At 35.9% G+C, this 22,423-nt stretch overlaps 2 protein-coding genes across 2 annotated transcripts in view; both read right to left on the bottom strand.

The window, feature by feature from the left end:
• Positions 1-1,614: 1,614 nt before the first annotated feature.
• Positions 1,615-22,423, bottom strand: part of IPO11 (importin 11) — a 95,495-nt gene continuing 74,686 nt past the window's right edge. Inside the window, exons 30-32 of the mRNA XM_030467666.1 lie at positions 12,438-12,533; positions 9,057-9,141; positions 1,615-4,089 (exon numbers count right to left, since the gene is read on the bottom strand). Coding sequence (XP_030323526.1) covers positions 3,925-4,089; positions 9,057-9,141; positions 12,438-12,533 — 346 coding nt within the window. The 3' untranslated portion in view covers positions 1,615-3,924. The remainder of the gene's footprint in view (positions 4,090-9,056; positions 9,142-12,437; positions 12,534-22,423) is intronic.
• LRRC70 (leucine rich repeat containing 70) lies at positions 19,159-21,157 on the bottom strand. Its single transcript, XM_008503442.2, has one exon. The coding sequence runs from the start codon at positions 21,155-21,157 to the stop codon at positions 19,232-19,234; it is 1,926 nt and encodes a 641-aa protein (XP_008501664.1). The 3' UTR covers positions 19,159-19,231.

Genomic DNA, 22,423 nt, shown 5'->3' on the forward strand with positions numbered 1-22,423 from the left:
AATCGTAGTGCTCTAACATTCTTTTCTTCAGGGCAGTCCTGGCTCAAATAAGCAACTTGCAGAGCTACTGCAACACCTCTTCCTCGGCAAGACACCAGAGCAGTGTGGGAGCTGGGCTTCCCTTCCATAGATCTTCTGAGGCTTGCCTGGAATGGATGAAGTGCTTTCGTTCTCAGTGGAGGCATGGCTAGTGCCAATCCATCGGGGATGCTGCTAGCACTCATTAACTTGACCAGAAGTGGACTTCTGTCTAACACCTTTGCCCATGAAGGCCCCAAGGATGGCATGCAAAGCCACAGTGCCCAACTCTCCCTGCATCCTCTCAAGGCCATGGTGGAGGTTATCAGCAACTGGCCTGGCTTTCTTCACAAATAATGCAAAACCTCCTCTATTACAGTTTCACTTCAGGGTTCACAACCTACCTCCTGGTGAGGCAGGGAACACTGAAACAGCACAAGACCACTTTCCCTGCCCACTTCAAGCATGGCAGGAACATTGTTCCACCTCACTGTGGTAGTGTGGTGCCTGGGAAGAGGAGAGGTCTGAGGGGGCACCCTGTCACAGGAGCCATGGGCAGGCCTGGGAGCAGCCATGCAACCGGCCCCAGTAGAGCAGGGCAGCCACGGGGAAACACAAGTGCCTGCCACCTCCTGGCCCCTACTACAAGCAACACACATTTTTCCACACACATTTTATACACATACCTATACATACTCTTTTTACTTTGTAAAACCACAGCTTTACCATACTTAAGGTTATCTATCACACTTCAGGTTATCTAACATTGAAGCATTAGTACAAGTAAAATTATCGCAGTTATTGTTTTGTATGAGACAAACACCAGAATTATTTAATAGGCTTAATTTATAGAATGGATAATATCTTTAGAAGGTGAGAAAATGTTCAACAAAATGCAATCAGATTAGATAGGTTATTAACATTTCAGTTAGGTCAAAAGTCTAAAAATGGTCATTTCATTGATACATCAAAGCAAATTTTTTGAAAATGGAAACAGCAGAATTAGTCCACTTTAGCTTCTTTCAGCGCATAACCTTCAAAGACATTTTACACTTATCAGAGACAGAAAAAGGTTTTCTTTAACTCCAAGTCATTTCCTCTTCTGGAAAGAAAAATGTGTAAGCCCCAGGAGTTTAGTTGTGCTGCAGTAAAAAAGAATCTCGATCTAAATTATTTTTTGCCTTTAACAACAAAGCTCAAAGGGCAAAAGGGTCAAAGATCCCTACTCACAAGAATTTCAGAAACTGTATTTAACTGCTCTTTTGTCAGGCAATTTGTTGCATTTTATTGCCCTTTCTCCCCAGTAGGCTAAAGTCAGAAATTTCAACAATGATGAAAAGGGCTAACGCTTGGTTCAGTCCTAATCCACAACCTTCCAGTGAAAATTTAACCCTCTATTTAATGATTTAATATACAAGGGTGCTACATGTAAGTTTTTCTGTGCATTTAAGATGAAATTTCTGGACTTTCTCAGTACTAGACAGGTTCTGAGAAGAGACAGGCACTTGTTTTGCAAGTGTGCTACTTGACAATGGCTGTCACACAAGTAATTACAGTGGTGGTAAATTTTCATTTATAGACCAAGTTTTGGGTTAAGATCTTCCAAGACAAAAAGCTAAACATCACAGTGACAAATTTAACTTGTTCCCTAACACATACAAAAATGAATACATACAATTATTCAGAGACATTACTCAGAAAGCTAATTACAACGTTATCATGCCATTATTAGCCAAAAGTATGTCCATCATTCCTGATGGAGTCTGTGCCAATACTAGTTACCGTGCACTAAAATAAACTGCAGCTAACACTCCAACTTGTGTTGTAATGGTGCCTTGAACACCTCTGAGAATGAGACAGGCAGGCCAGCCTGGGTGAGCTGTGTGCAGCTATGCTGACAGGTTTGTTTTGACTGTAAGATGCTGCAGAGGGAGCCTAGAGGCTGGGCCAAGCAGCTGAAGTGCTGGGAGCAGCCTTTCAGCCAGAAGTGGACTACAGTAGGTAGGACCTCCCTCCCTCTGAAACTGAAATGTCAGGGAGCACCATTTGGCACTGGGTAAGAAATTTACCAAGCAGTGGCAGAAAGCTTTGCTGTCCAACCTAAGGTTTTTCTGTATGCCGTGCAATCATGTCAGGCAGGGTCAAAGCCAGTGAGGCCAACTATATTTGTGCTAGCTTTACACTGAGCCAAAAGCTGAGTCTCTTTGAAAAGTAATCATGAAACTGAAGCAGTTTCAAACACCACCAGGTTCTGGTAGATAACTGTAGTCCACAGCTGAAAGGGACCAATAGCACACTGAGTCCATTCTCTTTCAAGTACAAATCATAACCATCCAAAACTTTGTGACAGTTGATGCTGGTGAATGACTGAGAAAGTGACATGCAAATATCACACTGACAAATTGCAAAAATTCTAACAAATCTCCTATGCTGAAGTGAAAAGCAGGAAACAGTGAGTTATTAAAGAAACACTGCAGACAGATACTGGAAGCTGGATACAGAGGAGGCTTTGCATTCAGAGGTATGAGAGGCCCAGCAGTCTTTGCCAATGAACCCAATGGAGAAGGAAGGAATGGTTAGGCTTCCTCTGCGAAGAGAAGGAAGGCTTACGAAACAATTATTTCTAAAAGGGCCAGTAAAAAGAAAAATTCAGATTTTTAAAAACATCTGGTTAACTGGTAAGATTATCATAAGCATGTAGGTGTCTTCAAATAGCTAATCCCTTCAGTGGGAAAAAATGTGTCTCAACAGTTTAAACATCCTTTAGTGAAGCAAAGTTTACTTCAGCATTGAAGGTGGAAAATCAGAACTTAAAAGGAAAATTTCAAAATGGAAAAACCTTCTCTCTCTGCCCTCCCACCTGCAATGTGTATGAAAGACAAAGGCACAGAGAAAGGAGCAGCTTTACTTTGCCATCTGCAGCTGTCCAGGTAACAAATAATTAAATCTCAAAGTGACCTTCACATTTGTAAATAATTATTTTGATTGTGACCATTTGGGCTCAGACTTTTGAGAAATAATTATGATGTATCTTGATGATATGCTTTTGATAAAAAAGAACTGAGATGCTGAACAACAGCAATTTTAAGCAGTCCTGGTGCAAAAAAGAATAAATTTTAATTAGTTACTGATCTGTCTCTGGTGAGTTTCTTTGTGTTATGACAGCTAAAAGTGAGATAGAGGAAATCCAAGAAAGCAAGACATTTCTCATAATAGAAATAAAGCAACTGTTGATAAAAATAAACCGCTACATCGTCAGAAAAAGAAGTACACTGATATTCTCTAACATTTCAGCAAATAAAGTTTAAGCATTACAATATATATTTCTTTTTCTCTGAGGCAATTCAAATGAGAATTACCTTTCTCTCATGAAGAAATACCTCTGCTCACAATCTTACTGCTTTCCTAACTCCTTCTGTCTGTATGGTTGAAAGTATAGTCAAGAAATGGCAACAGGAAGGGTACGGGGAGAGAGCTTACAGGTGCCTAATAGGAAGACAAGCAGCTCCTGATACTGAATTATGCTGCTGAATTAATAGACAATTCTCACTAATATAAAATACCTAGTTCCTACAAAGTTGTCAAGTTTGATATAGCTTTGTGAACTAAAAAGCTAGTAAGGGTAACCAAAAAAATAATACTATCTAGGGCAGCATATACCATATTGCATATACCATATTAGGAATCATGGAAGTGTTAATTTGATTATAAAACCAAGTCTAGTATTTAAAAATAACATAAAGCATTACCAAAGTTAGTATAGTAGCAACAGCAGAAATTTATTTTTTTTTAACACAAGTTATTTTCATCTTTCAGTAGGCTCTTCAATTCAAGATGGAAGGCTAGAGAGTTCTTCCACATTTTTTGAAAGGGAAATGGGACATACAAAATTTTGTTTCTGCTTATTCAGAAGCCTTGTAAAAATTCTTGTAGCTGTGCAACTATTTCTGTATCCACAGTTTCCATAAGTGCCTGAAAACCTTGCTCTCCCAGTAATTCCTGCTGTGCCTTTAGCTTCTCATAGATGAACTGCTGCAATGACACGGTGTGTACAGGGTCCTTCAATGCAAGCTGTGGAAAACATGTAAGAGAAAAATATAAAATAATGCACTAGAAATATTCTGAGACTTACTCAACTCTACTGTAACGTCAGTTGAAGAAATAAACCTCCTCTTCTTCAAACTTAATATACAAACGAGAGAAAGCTCCTGTGAAGCAAAGATCAAATTACTTATTACAAAAAGCAACTATAAATTTAGGAACTATCTGAAATAGTCTTGAATCAAAGACCCAGTCATCTGCTGTATCATTTCACCCTTCTGTGACAGAAAACAATTTCAAATCTGCCTTAATTATTGCCAAATGAATTTCCCATAACTCCTAAAAACCACCTCAGATGTTACCACGGTAAGCACTTTAGAGATGGCACGAACTATTGTCAGTTATATGTTATGACTAAGGAAACAAAAACACTGAAAAAGTTTAACTAGTTTAGATTAAACAGCAGCTAATACTGTCCATACAGTTCCATGTGCATAAAGCACAGACACACTTCTTCACTGTATAGAGGTGCACTATAGTAGTTCTGAGGTGCTAACCTTGCAGCATCTGCTTCATGGCAGGTGATGATGGATTTCCAAGTAATCCTCTGAGTAATCTATGCATTACTAGTGAAAAGTAACTAATCTTGGAAAAAAACAATGAAACAGTAAGAAACTCTGCTTAGTTTATTGCAGCAACAGGCATAAACCCACAGCTCAATGTTGAAAGCAGCAGCACAGTAGGCCAGTAGGGAATTCTGCAGTATGATTAATGTTTGCTGCCAGAAGCAGGATCCATGATTGTAACACAAATGGGACTTAGGAATCTTTAGACTTAATTAAGGAGTTCATATATTAATTAGATTTCATTCAGATAGTCATGTCAAAAACACTTGGAGTAAATTATTTTCCTGCAGCAATAAATTTGCTTTCTTTCCACTCCAAGTTTTTGGAACTTATATTTAGAACTAGCAAAACATATAAAATAGCTAGGTGTGATTAGTTTGTTGACAATACTAGATGATCAGCAATAGTCTTAGCTAAATAAAAATGCAAAATCACAAGTATGGAAGAACATTATGCACTACCATTTATTCACTGTATTTTAATTGTGTCAAAACTAAAATAGTATCCGGTTTCAGAGAAGAGCCTTAAGATGCTTTCAGATTGTTCTATTTGCTTTTTAGAGGTAAAATCATTCCTTCAAAATTAAGTCTCCAGATTGCTAAGCCCTGGGTATCCAACATCAGTCCAGCCCAGAACGTAACTTTTCTCTTTCTTCAGCATCTTTAAAAAACACTATGTAAAAACTCCCACTGATAAGAAGTTATATGCCAAATAACGAAGATACTTTTTAGTAAACCACATTATTACATAAAACTTGATGATTTGACTTACTACATCATAAATAATTTATTTGTTTTCCTGAACATACACAATCACAACTCAGATATCTAATTTCTTCCCATACTAAAGTAAAATTAAAAAGAAACCTCCTAAGCCCATAACACATAACCATAATCTAAAACATGTACCAGCATGGATAATTCCAATTTAAATAAGATAGATTTTTATTGGAGAATACTGTGCTACATTTTTCCTCTCCACAATTTCAAACAAATAGTTGCATGTTAGCTAAGAATAACCTTAAATCCCTTTTTGAACTGTGAGTCTGGAATTCTTGAAAACATAAATTAAAGGCACATAAAAATAAGTCATCTGAGGTCTGTATACTATTCACAATGCAAGGTCATGAATCATCTGTTTACATTTTCATCAGTACAGTGCAATGAGACTAAAATAAAGCAGTATCTGGAAATGATGAGTACCTAAAATTGTCATAAACTTACAAAGCACTGTTCTAGCTAAAACATTCTTTAGTAATTACGAACTATGTATAATATCAAAGAGCAGTACCAATGACAGGATAAAGGAATAGATTAAAGATAAATACCCAGGCCCCGTGCAAACATCAAGAAGTAATACTTTGCACAGCCCATGCTGGTTTATATTTTTTCTCATACTAATGGCCTTAAAAGCTGCAAATCATTATTACTTTAAGGAGAAAATCCTTTTTATTTTTTAATCATTGCTTTATGAGGCTTAAGCCCTGAGTCCTGGCATAAGCTGCTCCTTCAACAATAGAATATATGAGGGTAGAAAACTCTAGCAAGAAGGGAGTGGGACCAGAAAATTTCTTAAATCAACTGCAGATTCCCTTTCCACTGTTTTGTATTTTCCCCTTCAAATCAAATTTTTGTTCCCATTTTTATTTCAGCAGAAGAAACTGCTACTGCAGTTGCTCTAAATGTCACATGAATTGAGTGTGTGTGCTGATGTTCATCAGAGAAGAAATTTCCAGTACAGTGGGTAGGAATGGGCCCAGGTGACATTTTAATTTTAACCCAGTTTTTCAAATCAAATGCTAACAGTGTTTTTAAAGTTATGACTAACAATCCTGATTATTATTATTTGACAGTTCTACTACCAGTGATTTACCCAAATGACCTGTTTTGTTTCAAAATAAACAGCCATGATAAATTCCTGTCTCAATTTTTGTAGCATTCACAAAAATTTATGCCTAGCAATTTCAGTTGGGATTCTGAACAAATTTATGACAGGCATTCATAGTAACTAGAGTTATCTTGCTTTAACAGCTGTTAGAAACTTCTATGAAAGGAATAAAAGTACAGTAAATACTAAAGTTAGATGAAAAAACGACAGTGTAGAAGTCTAAAATATATCAGGAATAATCAGCTAAATATGGGAATGAGAAGAGTGAAAAGGACATCTATTGTTGTAAAAGAAGATGGAGAGGAGAAAACCAAAGGATTTTCATAAGGCTTAGGAGGCTGGAAAACACAGTAACAGTGGAAATAGTTACATCTAGCTTAGGAGACCCAAATTAAAAATGAAGCTTTAGCATTCATGTATGCAAATTCATTCCATGTAAAACTTACAAGGAGACAAAGGCAAAAAAGATGTTTACGCTGAATGTTAAAGAACAGCTGAGGAATAAAGCACAAGTAACTCTTTAGAGAAAAAGAAAACCGACACGCAAGGCAAGATATATTTTCCATGTTAATAAAAACCTGCATTGTCATGTCCTTACTGCTTCTGGCTCCTCTACCAAAGCACAGCCATTTCTCTCCATTCAAATCGATACAGTTTTGCAGGTAACACCAGAATGATTCCCTCATTATGACTATTTACCAACACTATACTGGTGTGTTGTATCCTTTACAAAGGAAGAATGATACAAGTCATGATAATGTATTTTTTGTTTTGCTAGGGTAATTCCACATTATAGATAGTCCATAGTAAACCCAGATGTCCAAATTCTTAAATACATATCCAAGTTAATAAAGTCAATCTGTAACTGAAAAACAAATATAATTTCTGCAAGACAATTACTAACACTTTAGCCAGACAGAGGGAAATACAATTTGAGTGTAGTAAAAGAAAATTAAGGACATGAAAGGATTGTAGATGTAAATTAATTGTGTTTTTAGATTTTTTTTTAACCTTATCTCTCTCCTCATAAAAGATATATTGATTTATTTTTCTAAAGATATAAATGTATCTACATGCATACATGACCTTATAGCAATCTTCCAATATCTGACAGGGGTCTACCCCAGGAAAGCTGGGGTAGGGATTTTTACATGGGTGTGTAGTGATAGGACAAGGAGAAACAGTTTAAAACTCGAAGAGAGGAGATTTAGATGAAATTGCTTCCTGTGAGGGTGGTAAGACACTGGCACAGGTTGCCCAAGGAAGTTGTGGAAGAGTCCAATACCAGGAGCTTTGAGCAACCTGATCTAGTGGAAGGTCTCTCTGGCCATAGTCAGGGAGATGGAACTGGACGACCTTTAAGGTCCCTTCCAACTCGAGCCATTCTGTGATTCTATATAAAGAGATTATCCAAATCCATTAGGAATAAATATTAACATTCTGCAACAAATACATAATTTAATTTAATCCTGCAAGCTGGAAGAACATTTAATCAAATTTAACAGAATTTAGTGTTCCTTTTAAGTAGTAACAGAATTATAGAACTATATAATACATTTTTGAGGACCACAGAAAATACTCCTGTTTTGTTTAATCTGAGATTGCAAGACACTGAAAACTTCCGCAAAGGCATTACTAATAGCAAGACTATAAACAATAGCTTTTGTGCAATTTTCTTTTTTAAAAAAGGAACCATATAGAGTTAGTATTTAAAAGACAACCATATTAACAAATCAAAATCATTCAGCAGGTGAAAAAAACAAACCCAAATTCAAACAAATTATCAAAACCCATTCAAACTCTTTTATGCTTGTACAACAAGAAATAAAGTACTAAAGGAATGTCTATAAGTATTTGTTTGGATGCATGCAGGCCAGTAAAGCAAATGCATTACAGGGCTACACACACCTAAATCACCCAGCTCCACATTTTGCAATTACTCAGCAGTTATTCTCTCTTTTTCCACATTAACTGCAGTTTCTTGAACTCTTCAGAGTTTTTCCCTGAACTCATAATTTAAATTATGAAACATTCAGAGATGAGGTTGGGCAAAAATAGCACAACTGCATGGTACATAACACAGAATCTTCATCTGAAGCAATCTATGCAAGCATATAGATCAAAAGCTGTTTAAGTAAAAAACATATAATCTAATATAAAAAAGTGTTCTGAATATGAGAAATTTGCCCTGCCATGAAATTTCAATTACTCAGATTTTCAATAAACCCTTTATATAGTGTCTTAGTATTATAATGTCTAGACTTTGTGAAATGATGATTTTATTTTGGCAACATTTTCAAAGACTCAAAAGGTAAGCAGAAGTGTTGTGGCTGCAAAGTTTGTCATCAAAGCATTTTACTTTTTTGATATAAGATTAATTTTTCAAGTACAATACATGAAACAAATACAAAGGTAAAGAATTTAGTCTGACACAACTGAATCACATTGTCCATTCTGTCACTGAGTAACAGATCTAAAACTTACCAATTTCTTCCTTTTGTCTTGTTCTGTGGGAGGCTCCTCATCTTCTGTAACTTTGGGCTCTTCAAAATGAAACATCAACATGCAGCTAAGAAAGAGAATGAGAATAATTTTATAATTTAAAGCATTTTTAAAACTCAGGACAGGGAGTCTGAATAAGGTCAGGCAATCTGTTAGAAAGTTGTTTTTTTTCTGAGATTGGGGAATCTAAAGAAGCCTGAATGCATGTTTTGTGTCATCTACATCCATGTAACAATACCACTTTTCTTTCATATTTTAGCTCAAGTTCTGTCTTTAAAATGTATTTTTATACATAGAAAACCATCTAAGTGGGTTTAAAAAATTCATAGATAGAATTCCCCAGTTTTTCCAAGGAAGTGCTGTAAAAGCAGTATGTATCCTATCAGAATGAAAATGAAAGTGGTACAGATGCAAAATTAGCAAAAATTTCTCATTGCATTTCTATTTTCCTGAAAGACCTTTAGCAAGAGGACTTCAAAACAAACACGTTAACTACTCTTGGTTCTAGATAAAAAGAAATCTAAAATCCACAAGATGCTGAACAACAATAATGTTTTCGGTCAACAGAAAGGAGTTAGCTTCTGAAGTCGTTTATTTAAAGGGTTTTTCTAGGCTGGAAAGACAAAGTTTTATTTTTTTGTTTTGCTCCACTCTCAACTGGTAATTACCAATACACGCAACTAACATACATATTTTAGTTATTGCTTTTATACTAAGCATAGAACCAGAAAATATGAAAAAAACCAAGTTTAAATGCCAGAGGTTTTTTCTACCTCTTGAAACAGTTTGAATGAACTTCATTTAAAAAGATACTGGTGAAAGCTATCCTACAGCAAACATCCTTTCCATTCATTTTACCTTCTCTACACTGAAAGAATACACAACTATTCTACCACTTGTTAAGTGCTTTTCCTAGAAAATCTGCTTTAAGATCCAAAAGGATAAAAAAAAATCTCTCAGGTGACAATAAATTGTTAGTTGTTGCATTAGGTATGTATATGTTTTATGACAGGAATATGACAAAATCCACATATTACAAAGCACCAGGACATATCCATATTATTGTTCACTTTCAGTTCTGTAGTAATGTGCATTTTTAATTGCTTTATTTCACTAGCAGGTGAAATGCTCCTACAGCTAAGCTGAATGACTTGTTTTAAAGATGTTAAAATAAAAAAAAATTGTTTTTATGTGAAAATGTTCAGAGTTAACTCTGTTTACATACTCAGTTTTCTATTAAAATGCATTTAGAACTGATAAACAGCTTGGAAGAAGAATCAATGCTATCACAGAAGATAATTTCTAGCATCGCAGTTCCTTATGGAAAAAAGTGGCAAAAATGTCACCTGTTGAAACATGGAAGGTTTCAGTTAACTTTTTCAGAACTTGATACATTTTAGGTACCACAACGCATAATTAAAAAAGCCTAGGAGAGATTGGAATAAAAAAAAGTTATGACAAAGCAGACAAAAATGTGAATATATTAGTAGGCCAAGACAAGAGCAATAGAATGCTCCTCTTCCAAGAAAATCTGAGGTCTTTTTGTTATTACTACTACAATGCCAAACAGATACCCTAGGAAACCTGGCTGAGTGGAATCCCTTTGAACTGTAAGCCAGGGCACCACATTATCACTTTCATAAGGTGATCAAAATCCTATCTAAAACTGGTGAGACCTTTATATCTGCATTTGTATTTAGAAAGGGTCATCCAATAAGTCATTGTTCTAACATTGTTTCTCCAAATTTCCAGTATAAATGTATTCATGGTCATCTTACAGTTAATCCAAGAGTGTAATTTAATTTGTACATTTTTCCTCTGCATTTTTAGCCCCTCTTCTTCATTTAGCAGATGCCACTCTATCTTGTTTCAGCCTTGATTTTCCAGTGCTAAACATGCATGTTTAGTATCCACACTACAGCAGTTTGATATTATAATATCTGGAGTAAACCAGCATTTTTTCCTGAAATTCTGAAGTATAGTATTTTCAACTGGTTCAGGTATAAATTATTATTCTTTAACATGGAGAGCCAGAAGAGAACACATGACTCAGTATGACTGCTCTCACTTTATTTACTTTCAGATTATGTTGAAATGTGTAACACAAACAGCAGAATCTTTCAAACAACCCATTTAATATCTGTCAACAGATACATGTCCTTAATTCAGTGTGCCTGTATTTTATAAATCAAAAAGTAAAGTGACAAATTCTATAAGCTCCCAAGCTTGAAATATGAAATTAACTAGGACAATTTTTTATTCATTTTTCTATAAGAAGTCCTTTCAGCAAGTGCTGGCAAAGCTACATGTTTAGAAATAAAAGGGACTCAGTTAGGTTGTCTCTTGATAGTAAACAGAATACACTGCCAAAGCACATTCCCAGAATTTGGAGTTACATCTTCCAGAGTTACAAAAACTGAAAAAAATACTTTTGCAAGACATTCTTGGGCATAGTTCAGGGTCAGCAAGTGTGTGGACCATTCTCAATGCACACTTGTGCTTGTACCACTTTTTTTTGTGAAGGAAAACTTAACAGCTTGCTTAGAATATATTAACTTATTAGAATATGTTACGTCAGTAGGGACAACTGGCAAAGCACCTGGTTTTAATGTCTTACTACACTGCATTTTTCTAAAACTATGTAATCATTACACAGAAAAAACAATATTGAGATCTCTGTCCTAATCTTTATTATTCAACAGTTTTTCATTTTTCCAGCTTTGACACAATACCATCAGTAACCCGGGAGTCAGTGATTAATGAGTGTAGTGCTGGGTGTCAGCATGCTCTGAGCACCCTTGACACCACCTTCCTGCCACAAACTCTTGCTCCTGGCTCTGGAAAGTGTCTTTTGAGGTATTGCCCTGTAGCAGGAAGTGTGTGAAGTAGAAGAACTAAAGAGGAAGAATTGTCCTTGTGGGCTATGTTTTTACGTTCTCCAGGCTATGAGATATTATACAGTAAATCCACTCAAGATTGAGACATTTAGAAGGCCTTGGTTAAATCCCAGATGCCTCACTCAAAAAAACTCTGAGCAGCCACCCTGTCAACACTGATTTTACATACAGTAGTTATATGTGCAAAAAGCAAGTCTAAGTATATGAACATTTTAAGCTGTTACTTGGTAGATAACTTAGTGAACCATGTGAAGTTATACTGTTATTTTAAGTTCTCCTTCTCCCCATTAAAATTATTTCTTTTAAGACCAAAAATTTCCTTTTTTACTAACACATTTACTCTTGTGCAAACAGAAGCTTTGCGAGGATGTCTTAACTGCCTACAGATTTTTCCAAGCAAAACACTACATATAAAACAGTACGACTACTGTTAAATCCACAAAAATTAACTAGATTTTCCACTTACTCTTTGTATGTTCCTGTTTCAGGATCTTCAGTCATAATATCATGTAGCCCTTCTACTGAAATGTTGATGATACCACAAAATTTATCTTGGATAACACTGGAAAAGAACAAGATTTATCTTGGATGACATTGGAAAAGAACAGGAAAGTGACTTAGCTAAAGGAACTAAACAGGAAATTTGCTCAATAGTGGCAGAGCTCATTAACTAAGCAGTATTTTCATTGCTTACTGCTTAGCTGAGCATGCTATTCTGCACTAATTCAGTATTTTTTTTCAGTTGCACGTAGGTTTCAAAAATATGCAAGAAACTTTATTCTTAAATAGAAGAAAACCTCACATTCCACTGCTGAAAACCAAGAAATAATCGCAAATGGAATGAAAGAAAAAACACACTAATGCAGAACTGAGTGGGGACAACACACACGTGCTAACAGAGAGGTCAGAGTACTCGCTTCTATTCTTAACAAATTTACACATTTTCTCTCATCACTATTTACTGCAAAATCTGCACACAAACCTTTGAGCAAAGGGTAGTTTGTAAAGAAGGTGGAAAATACCTGCACCCAGTTCTGCACAAATGCCACTTCCCTGACTTGAGAAAACGGTGGGGTAAGGCACCTCCTGCCATTTGAAATACTAGGCTATTCGAGACAGCTGCGAAGGCCTAGTAGGTATCACTGTGGACATCAGAGATAAGCACCTTTCTTCCAGTGTGAGCTGAATGACAGACTGGATACCAACCAACACCCAAAATTACACTTAACACTTCACTTAGACATTTGCCCCTACTTTGAGAACTGATGTGCCTGTGGAGTAAGTAAATAGAAATGTGTTCTTCCTGTATTGGATAAAGTACTCCAGCTCCTAGTTAATGGAAAGCGCCTGGGACTGCTGTTTCTGATTAATTTCCTGCTACTTTGGGTCTAAATCCAAAGGTGCCCTTTTGTGGGATTTCAGAGCATGGACCCCTATCCTGTGAACTAGGAAAGTGTACAGACATGGCAAGTGAAAAGATGTTCATCTAGAGAAGACTGCAAAAGTTTCAGCTACAAGCCCAAGCACCAAAGAAAGAGAAATGGCCTAACTGGTGATGTTAAACTACAACTCTCTGTTTGGGACTGCCACGGACTGAAGGATTTCACTACTCCCTGTACAGAATTTCAGGCTTATTTTCCCCCCAAAATGCTCCTTCCTTCTGCCTCGTAGGCAGAAACAGACATGTTTCATGTTTGTTCAAAGGTACTGAATACTAAGTTCATGTATCAATTTGATCCTTTATGTTTTAATATAGGTAAATCTATTTCTTATTACTCTTCTGTTTTCTTTTCTTATCTGGGTTTAAAACTGAAAAACTGGGTAAGCTGTAGGCTCCTTATACATTAGTAATTGCACTGGAAAAACATCTTGTCACACAACGCAAAATTTTACGTATATGACAACTGGACTTTATATACCAATGGATGGTTTGGAAAAAAATGTGTATCAAGTTAAAATACAAGGATTTCTCTTTTTTTGCTAGATTCAATTCACAATTGTTTTGTTTCCGAATAATTATTTTGTTCCCTTTTCTATTCAGCTACTGTCAAATGCCAGCATCTGAACTGTATTTTGTATATTGAAAATTATCAACAAAATTTGACAAAATGAAAACCGAACACAATTTTCATTCATCTTGGCTTATTACCACTGTCAAGCATGTATTTTAAAAGAGACCTCCTCCTTTGCCAAAAAGCCTCCTCATCTCACTAAGAACAGCAAACCATTGCATATTATGAGACTGCATCTGTGTGGGGTTCTGCAGACACCAAGCAAACAGACTGCTGATCACATGGCACCTCTGAGAAAAGGGAGCACTGCTTCCTTCATAGCCTGCAGAGCAAGAGGCTCTGCATTGGAGACAGGTTTCTTCACTCGGGGCAGAGGGTCCTATCTACCACACCTACCATTAACACTCTTCTGCCTCATGCTCTCTTGACCCTAGGAAAATGTCATTAATGTGGTTAATATTTTCCAGCATTATAAAGGAAACAGCTGTCCTCAGATTCATGTGAACAGAAGACAAAGGGCACTCAACTGAGAACAAATGCAAACATTTTGCACCCTGCAGGAGCAAACTATGCCCTATAAATATGCAATACATAATTAATAATACAGATTGCTGTCTGTTCCTGAAGAACCCCCAACTGCCACAAAAATTTTATATTGGGAGAGAACACTGTTTGACTCAGTGAAGGCATAGCCTGTACATCAGTCACAGGGCTAATGTGGTGGTCAGTCTATTCAGGGAGGTTACATTAATTAACCAACATGTTAATAAATATTTTAGGCATAGTGCTTATTAATTTTATGGGGTTTTTTTCCCCAAGCTTGCATATTACTAGGAGGAGCACACAGGGAGGCCCAATTTAGTAACTTTTCTTGTCAAGGCTCTGTGATATTTCCAGGAGAAATGGAGGATAGTGGTTGAAGACCCAAAATGCTGTTCAAGATAGGCAGCACATAAAGAAATAATTTATGTACTTGGAAAGGACATTCCCTTTATAACTTAAATGAAGAATGGTATTTTACTTATTTTTTTAGTGAAAGATAGAAAATTCATGGCAGTTTTTCTTTTTTCCAGGAAAGCAAGGCTTAAGAATGTAGTAAAACCTTTCAAAATGGGTTAACTGATGGCAGCTATCAGTAGAGATAGTAAAACTCTCTTCTCTCTCTTTTTCCGTTTATATGGGACATGAAATTTCTTTCTACCTAGGAATGACTGAAGTGTTTACCAAATATGGAATCATTAAACAATAGAACTATTTTTAGACTACAAGACACTCACTGATGAGGATAGGATCACTGTACTTTGAAAAAAAAGAAACCTCAGCTAAGGTTCAATGGCAATATAAAATGCATTGGTATTTATTTTCATAGAAGAGAAACAAAGCCATGGAAATCAACACAATACCTGTTTAAAGACATCCAAATTAGCCTGCTTGTTTCAAGAAACTCATGATAACGTGACATAAATATATTTAGCAAATACAGGGACACGGTATTCAGATGAACTTTCAAAAAGGAACAGGTAACAATCTCCACACTAAAATCTTAACTCAGGAGAAAGGCAACAATTAAGCAGTTCATCCCTTGAGCTGCATATAACCCAGGGCAGCAATTAAAAGAACAGCAGCATCAATTTATAACTGGTTTTGTAACTGTGCAGGTTCCCTACGTTATCAGGACAAAAACTCATTTGATATGAAGCAAAAAAATATCAAAAGCCAAGCCCAGAATAGAGGATTATGACTTCTATAAATTTGTCAGGAACTGAAACATTCCAGAACCCAGCTTTAGAGATGCAATTAATACCTATTAGCACATATATTTTTTATCACAGAAAGGATGTTTTATGCCCTCTGTAAATAAAATTTACCTTGTCTAAAATGGAAATAAAATGTAGCAAACATTTAGGACAGTCTGTACACGACCCTTTCATTTCATGTATCCTTTCATTTCAAAGTATGCATCACTTGCCAGATAAAAGAATCAAAGGTCTGGAAAGGAAAAAAATTACCACATCTATTCTGAAAGAAGTAAAATTTACTTTTTTCTCATTCTATCAATAATTTCAAATACACTCAACTTTCCATTCAGAATTGTTACTATCCCATGGCTTTATGCATTCATTCAGAATTCAGATTCCAATTACAAAGATAGCCATTGTAAATAAAGTTTTAACATCAACTTAATAAAGCATCTATCATGATAAAATTTGAGGGTTATTTATATAAAATGGTCTTCACGTCTGTTATGAATCTTCCTCAGTCTATGAGAAATGGAGGAAAAATTCTGCATGGGAAAACATGCTTTCTTTAGAGTACAAAAGAAAGAATATTTTATGCTTTTCAACATTCATCATCTTAAATTTCGTATCTTTACTAGTGTACAGTAGATCTTAGAAAGATTATATTCATTCTTATCTCATCAGCCAAGGCAAGAGATAGAGTGGGACAAATGGAGATTACTTTGTACATACTATGAGCAACATAAAATTATAATTATGCACATCCTCCACCTTTGGAGCTGCTAAGGAGCTCCTGAAACAGTACTGCAGCAGCTAAGACATTTCCAAGGGAGTCCTCTTTGGCTGAACTTCAAGTTGATAATGATGAAGTATCATTTTCCTTCATGAAGGCATACTCATCTAAGTCTTCTAGTGTATTCTCTATTGATTTTAAGTTACACACAAACCACATACATACATCTGTTTCACAGTGTGAATATTTAAAGCTATTAAAGTTCACAACAACAAAAGAAAGCCATTTCCCCCAAAATCGCATAATGAGCTCTCTATGCTTCACTGATCTCATCCAAATTGTTGGCAAGCTGGATAATAAAGATGACTCCACTCCAAAGGATATCTGGGAACACTGTATCTGGGAACACTGCAGCAACTCTTTTCTTGCACAAACCTATCTAACAGCATTAGATGCCTTTCACACTCCATCTCTCACTCAGATGGTGAACCTCATACCTGGCAAACAGGTCCTATAGCAACCCACCTCCAGAGGGAATCTCTCTCATGCATGTAGAGAGCAGTTGTGGAGCCTAAAACAACAAAAGTTGCACCCTGGTAGATTTCTTTGAAAACCAGGTTTGTTCAGTCTCAACCTTTGTTACCTCCAAAAATCCTCTTTTAATAAAGGTACAGCAGCATGTAAAGCAATGGAAACCTAGTTAACTTAGCTTCCACTGAATTTTAAGTCTATTATTTCTGGAGGCCCATAAAACAGTTAATTTAGAAATATAGCATATAAAATTGCAGAACATACTACTGTGCAATCACAGTAATTAAATGAAAATAAATTTAACACATATAATGAGCAATTTTGCAGGAGCGGCAAATAGTAACAAAAAGGTGGTTAAAGAGGGAGAGAAAGACCATAATAGATTAGGCACATAAAAAGCTTAATCATGAGTAAGCGTCAAGGTTTTCCTTTTTTAAAATCATTTATCCATTACCCATTACATCTAATCCACAAGCAGAAAATGATTTTTGAAAATCAAGTCCAAAATAGCTTAAGCTCTATTGTCAGAGTAGATGAATTGTCTCATAAAACAAAAGCATTTGATCTATTACACAGTAAATTAGAATAAAATAAAGTATTATGATAAAGCAGATTGATATTTCACTACATTGAATAGAGACAAATAACAAGCAAGAACTGAGGCACGCTTGTATGTTCAACACACTCAAGGTCTATATATGTAGTGGTAGCAGATATTACGTGTCATTCCTGGAAAGAAACTGGAGATGGACAAGGAGGAATAAGCAGTACAACATAGCCAAACACACAAGTTACACCAGCAGAAGGCAGGCAGGCTAGAACAAGAACCTTGTGGAAAGTTCTGGTTATCTAGGAAATGCTCCCATCTCCATGCTGCATGCTGTAAAAGCAAGACAACTACACAACATATATATATATACCTCGTGGAGGAGAGAAACAAAATACTGCTCTCTGGTTTTCCTTTAATAAAACCACTTAACTATAAAGTGTGTCATTTATAAAACAGGAGGTTCAAGTCTGTAGGATTCAGGCCTGTGAAAAACAAACAGTATCTACAAAAATAAGACCCATCCAGCTAGATGAAAATTGTACAAGCTTTGACCATTTGGAGCATTTTATAATGACTTTTTTTAAATAAAGTTTGAATTACTCAAGTAAAAGTGAGAAAAAAATTCATAAAAATTCAGGTTGAAAATACAGATATAACACTCTAGATATAACCTGATTATAATGTAAACAGAATACCAATATTCAAAACATAAATAAAAAGGTTAAAAAGGAAACTACATAGTAAAGTAATATCTACCTTGTGAAGATGAAGACTAAATTAAGGTCTTCCCTAAGAAAATCTGCATTGTCCAGTGACTGCCAAATACATACCACAAATATGTAAATATCTTCAACAATTAGTCTAGAATTATGTATTACAGTGTAGTATATTTCTTCACTTTACACATCTTATCTAGTCTAAAATTCCCTCAAACTATTACAAAATACTTTTTGTTGACAATAATCAACCAGCTCTATTAACCTGGATATAATAAAATTGGTCAATTTTCCAATCCAACAGAAATTAAGTTTCATTATTAACCCCAGTGTCAGGTACTATCACACAGATAATGAGAGATATACACTAACAAAAAATTCACTTTAATATATTTGCTATAAACACTGAATACACAATTTTGTATATTAAAATATAACACAGGTCTGAATAAAATTTGTAGAGAGAAAATTTTATTTTCCTCAAGAGTTTGAACATGACAGATGTAAATATGCCCATCTTCCACTGTGATGATTAACACAGGCAGAATATTACAATGAATAGATGCAGCACTGCTTTTTATTTGATTGCCCCAGAATTCTTGGCTTCATGATTCTGCTAAAAACTGGTATTTTGCTGGCTTCAAGCTAGCTATATAATTTCTATAGAAAAATACATTAAATACTGAAAATAAAAATAAATCTATGTGAGTATTATACTGCACATATACTTGAATTACAGGTGAAAGACTCTAAAAACAGGGATATAGGATAAAATACCTACCCACGTCAGATTTAAATGACATCTAATAAATCCCCATAATCTTCAAACCATTCAGGTTTTGAAGTATACAAAGTATACAATCTGCCACACTTCTATCAACCAGATGACTCTAGCCAGTGAATATATTTTAAGAAAAACGAGTTCTTTATTTCTTGACATAAAGCCAAGAGGACTTAACATTAAATCAAAGGAGAAAAATTACAATGATGAGTGTTCAAACAGTATGACTTGTGCCTGACTTTCAGATGCTGTTTGCTTGAGCAATCTGATTCGGTCCAGTTCAGAATGTCCCAGCAAATTCGGAGTGAGAGACTGGACTGGCTCTGTCATGCTGTATCTGCCAGGCTGATAAAACCCATAATATTCTATTCTCTTTTCCCCTGAGTTTTCCAGCGCCTTCAGTTTCTGCCTAAACTGAATAATTTTACAGGTTAAGAACAGGATCACACCACAAGCCAGAATGAAAAAAGCTAGTAAAATGTCAAAAGCCTGATTCAGCTTTTCCACCTGTTGTGTACAAAGTAGGGATGTTTGTAATGACACAGGAGCAGCATCTGTTGGAAACAGACCTTTTTCTTCTACAGTTCTGTTAACAGGTGTAAGCTGTGCTGGTATTTCCACTGGTAATGTTGATAATACTCTAGTTGCCTGTGGTGGAATTTCAGCAGCCTTTGTTTCAAAGGGCAAAGTGTTAGAGGATGTAGTTGTAGTTCCTTCCCAGAAAGAAACATACTCAGTTTTTTCACTGCCAAACTGTTCAAATACATTGTGCCTGTTTCCCCTGTGCCACGCCATCAGCAAAGTGGTAGAGCTGTGATGGACACCTATGGATCCTAGACTCCAGGATGTTTCTGGGCTTGCAGTAGGACTACTGCAGTTTGCAAACTGAGTCCACTTAAGGTAATGCAAAGGTCTGCCACGCATACTCAGGGGATTCTGACAGTGAATTTTTATAGAAATAGGAGACGATGCAAGCCAGTTAAGCAACCCAAGCATTTTGCAGCTACAGTTCCAAGGATTATAATTTACCTGTAGATAAGTTAAAGACACTAAGGGCCTGAGTACTTCTGGTTGTAACTCTGTAATGTTATTAAATGCTAAACTGAGTATTCTAAGTGACTGACCCATTTTTTCAAAGGTACCATCACCAATGCTAGTTATTTTATTTCTATCTAGCTGCAGATACATTAAATTGTTCAATAAGGCAAAAGTGCTGGCATTTATATTTTCTAAATCATTATAACTTAGGATTAACTGGCTGAGGTTCTCTAATCCAAAAAATCCATTTACAGGAATAAATTTTAGCTTTACATTTTTTAAAGACAGATACCTAAGCTTGTTAAGTCCTTTAAATGCAAATGGCTGTATCGATCCAATGGGATTGTGAGACAAAGAGAGTCTTTCAAGATTTTTGAGCCTTCTAATAGCATTTGATGGCACAAGGGTTAAGTTGTTACCTTCAAGGAACAAATATGCAAGGTTTTCAAGATGATGAAATGCGGAATCTGATATCCGTGAAATCTTATTATTAGCTAGGTTAAGTGTTTGGAGACTTGTCATTCCCAGGAAAGTCCCACTTCCAAGGATACTGAGACGATTTCTTTGCAGTGTTAAATATCTAACAGAAAGGAGATCTCTAAATAATCCTCTGGGAACAAAAGCTATTTGATTATTCTGAAGGTACAAACAATGAAGATTGGAAAGACCTTCAAAGACTCCTGGATCCAGGCGTTTAATATTATTGTTATTTAGATGCAAGTAGCACAGTTTGGGCAGTTCCACAAAAGATTTCGGGTGTACATATGAAATACTGGCATTATCCATGTAGAGTGCAGCAAGATCCTGAATGCCTCTTAGTTCATTTGGAGTGACACGCGATATATTATTCCCACTGAGGTACACAAGAATTGTCGTTTTTGGAAAGTTCTGTGGGATGCTCGAAAGTCCTAAATTACGACAGCTAACTTGTCTCCCTGTGCAGAGCTGACATGCAGCTGGACAGCCAAGAGTCTCCTTCTGGAGCAGCAACAAAAGAAAACAATTAAGAATATAGAAGAATGTTCTTGGGAAGGGTGGAGAACTTTGCAGACCACACATATCCCTGTCTTTGGCCTTCTCACTCATCTCTGACTTTGCTAGTAGAGATAAAAAGAAGTTTATAATTATTATTAAGAGCTTAAAGATCCTACATGTACAGTCTTTAAAATATAAGCATCAATTTCGAGATAGGTATGTTATATATTCTCAAGACAATTAAGTAGTTTAAAAATAAAACTTACTAAGCTTAAGTTTGAACTACACTAAAAAAATTTTCAAAGTATATCAACAATGAAATGGATGTACTGTCAACCCAGCCAGAAAATACTTCATTGGTTGCAGCATAAAATCAACTAAGCTGACAAAACAGCAGTAAATTCAAAAACTGCTTAACTGTTTTTTTACACTTAAGAATAACTAGGAAATGTTTCAATATCATTAAAATAGAAACACCAAATGGAAACAAGTTTCCTTTCACTGGTGGCTCATATATAATTTGACATTTACTTCTATAAAGCTGAGTTATATTTGAAATAAATAAAAGTAATTTCTTACCCCAAATCTGAAGTTCATTATTTCTGCTATTTGACTGTGTGCAGTTCACTGGAATAAGTTACAAGCTGACTGACTATACCTTGGTAAAGGCAGCATTGCTGCGTACTAGAGCACTTACATTTTGCCCCAGGATTAGCAACTGTTTGCTCAGGAAACTAAGAAATAAGTGGTTAAAGTCAGGTTGCCATGGATACAGGAAACCCTGGGACAGGAAGCCATTTTATCTGTGCTTCAGAAGTATTGTTGGAAAGGAAATCTCAATGATTTGTTTCTAGAAAACCAAAAACTATCTTAGTTTGTAACTCTTGTTCTTTTGTCTTTTTTTCTTTTCTAACTACTGTTTTTAACCGTGAGAGCTCAAAAGAGTTTTACCTAAATTAGGTGTAACTTTTAGAATAAAGCATACCTATCTGTAATACCACTAACAGCATTACCTGTAAATCCTTTACCTTTCAGCTGGAATCTGAAATGATTTATTAAATCAATAGCAACTCATATTGTTCTCCCTGTCTGCAGAGCCAAATACATGCAAGCTCCAGTGCTCAGAAGAGAGAGAGAAGACAGAGGCTGGGTGCACAGAGCCCTGCTGCCTCCTGCACTCTGACAAGACACACCCTGACAGCACTCCCAGGACAGTTCAGGAGATCTTGGGAGATGAGAACCGCGTGATGTGGCACTAAACTGGTGTCTGCTGGGTTTTGGGCTTGATCCAGGCACTTTGTTAAATCTCACTTTATGCTGCTTTTTTTTTAAAGTCCGTTTAACCACAGAGCATTATGCATATTCTGACAGCCACAA

Source organism: Calypte anna, chromosome Z (genome assembly GCF_003957555.1).
Source record: "Calypte anna isolate BGI_N300 chromosome Z, bCalAnn1_v1.p, whole genome shotgun sequence".
Classification (NCBI taxonomy): domain Eukaryota; kingdom Metazoa; phylum Chordata; class Aves; order Apodiformes; family Trochilidae; genus Calypte; species Calypte anna.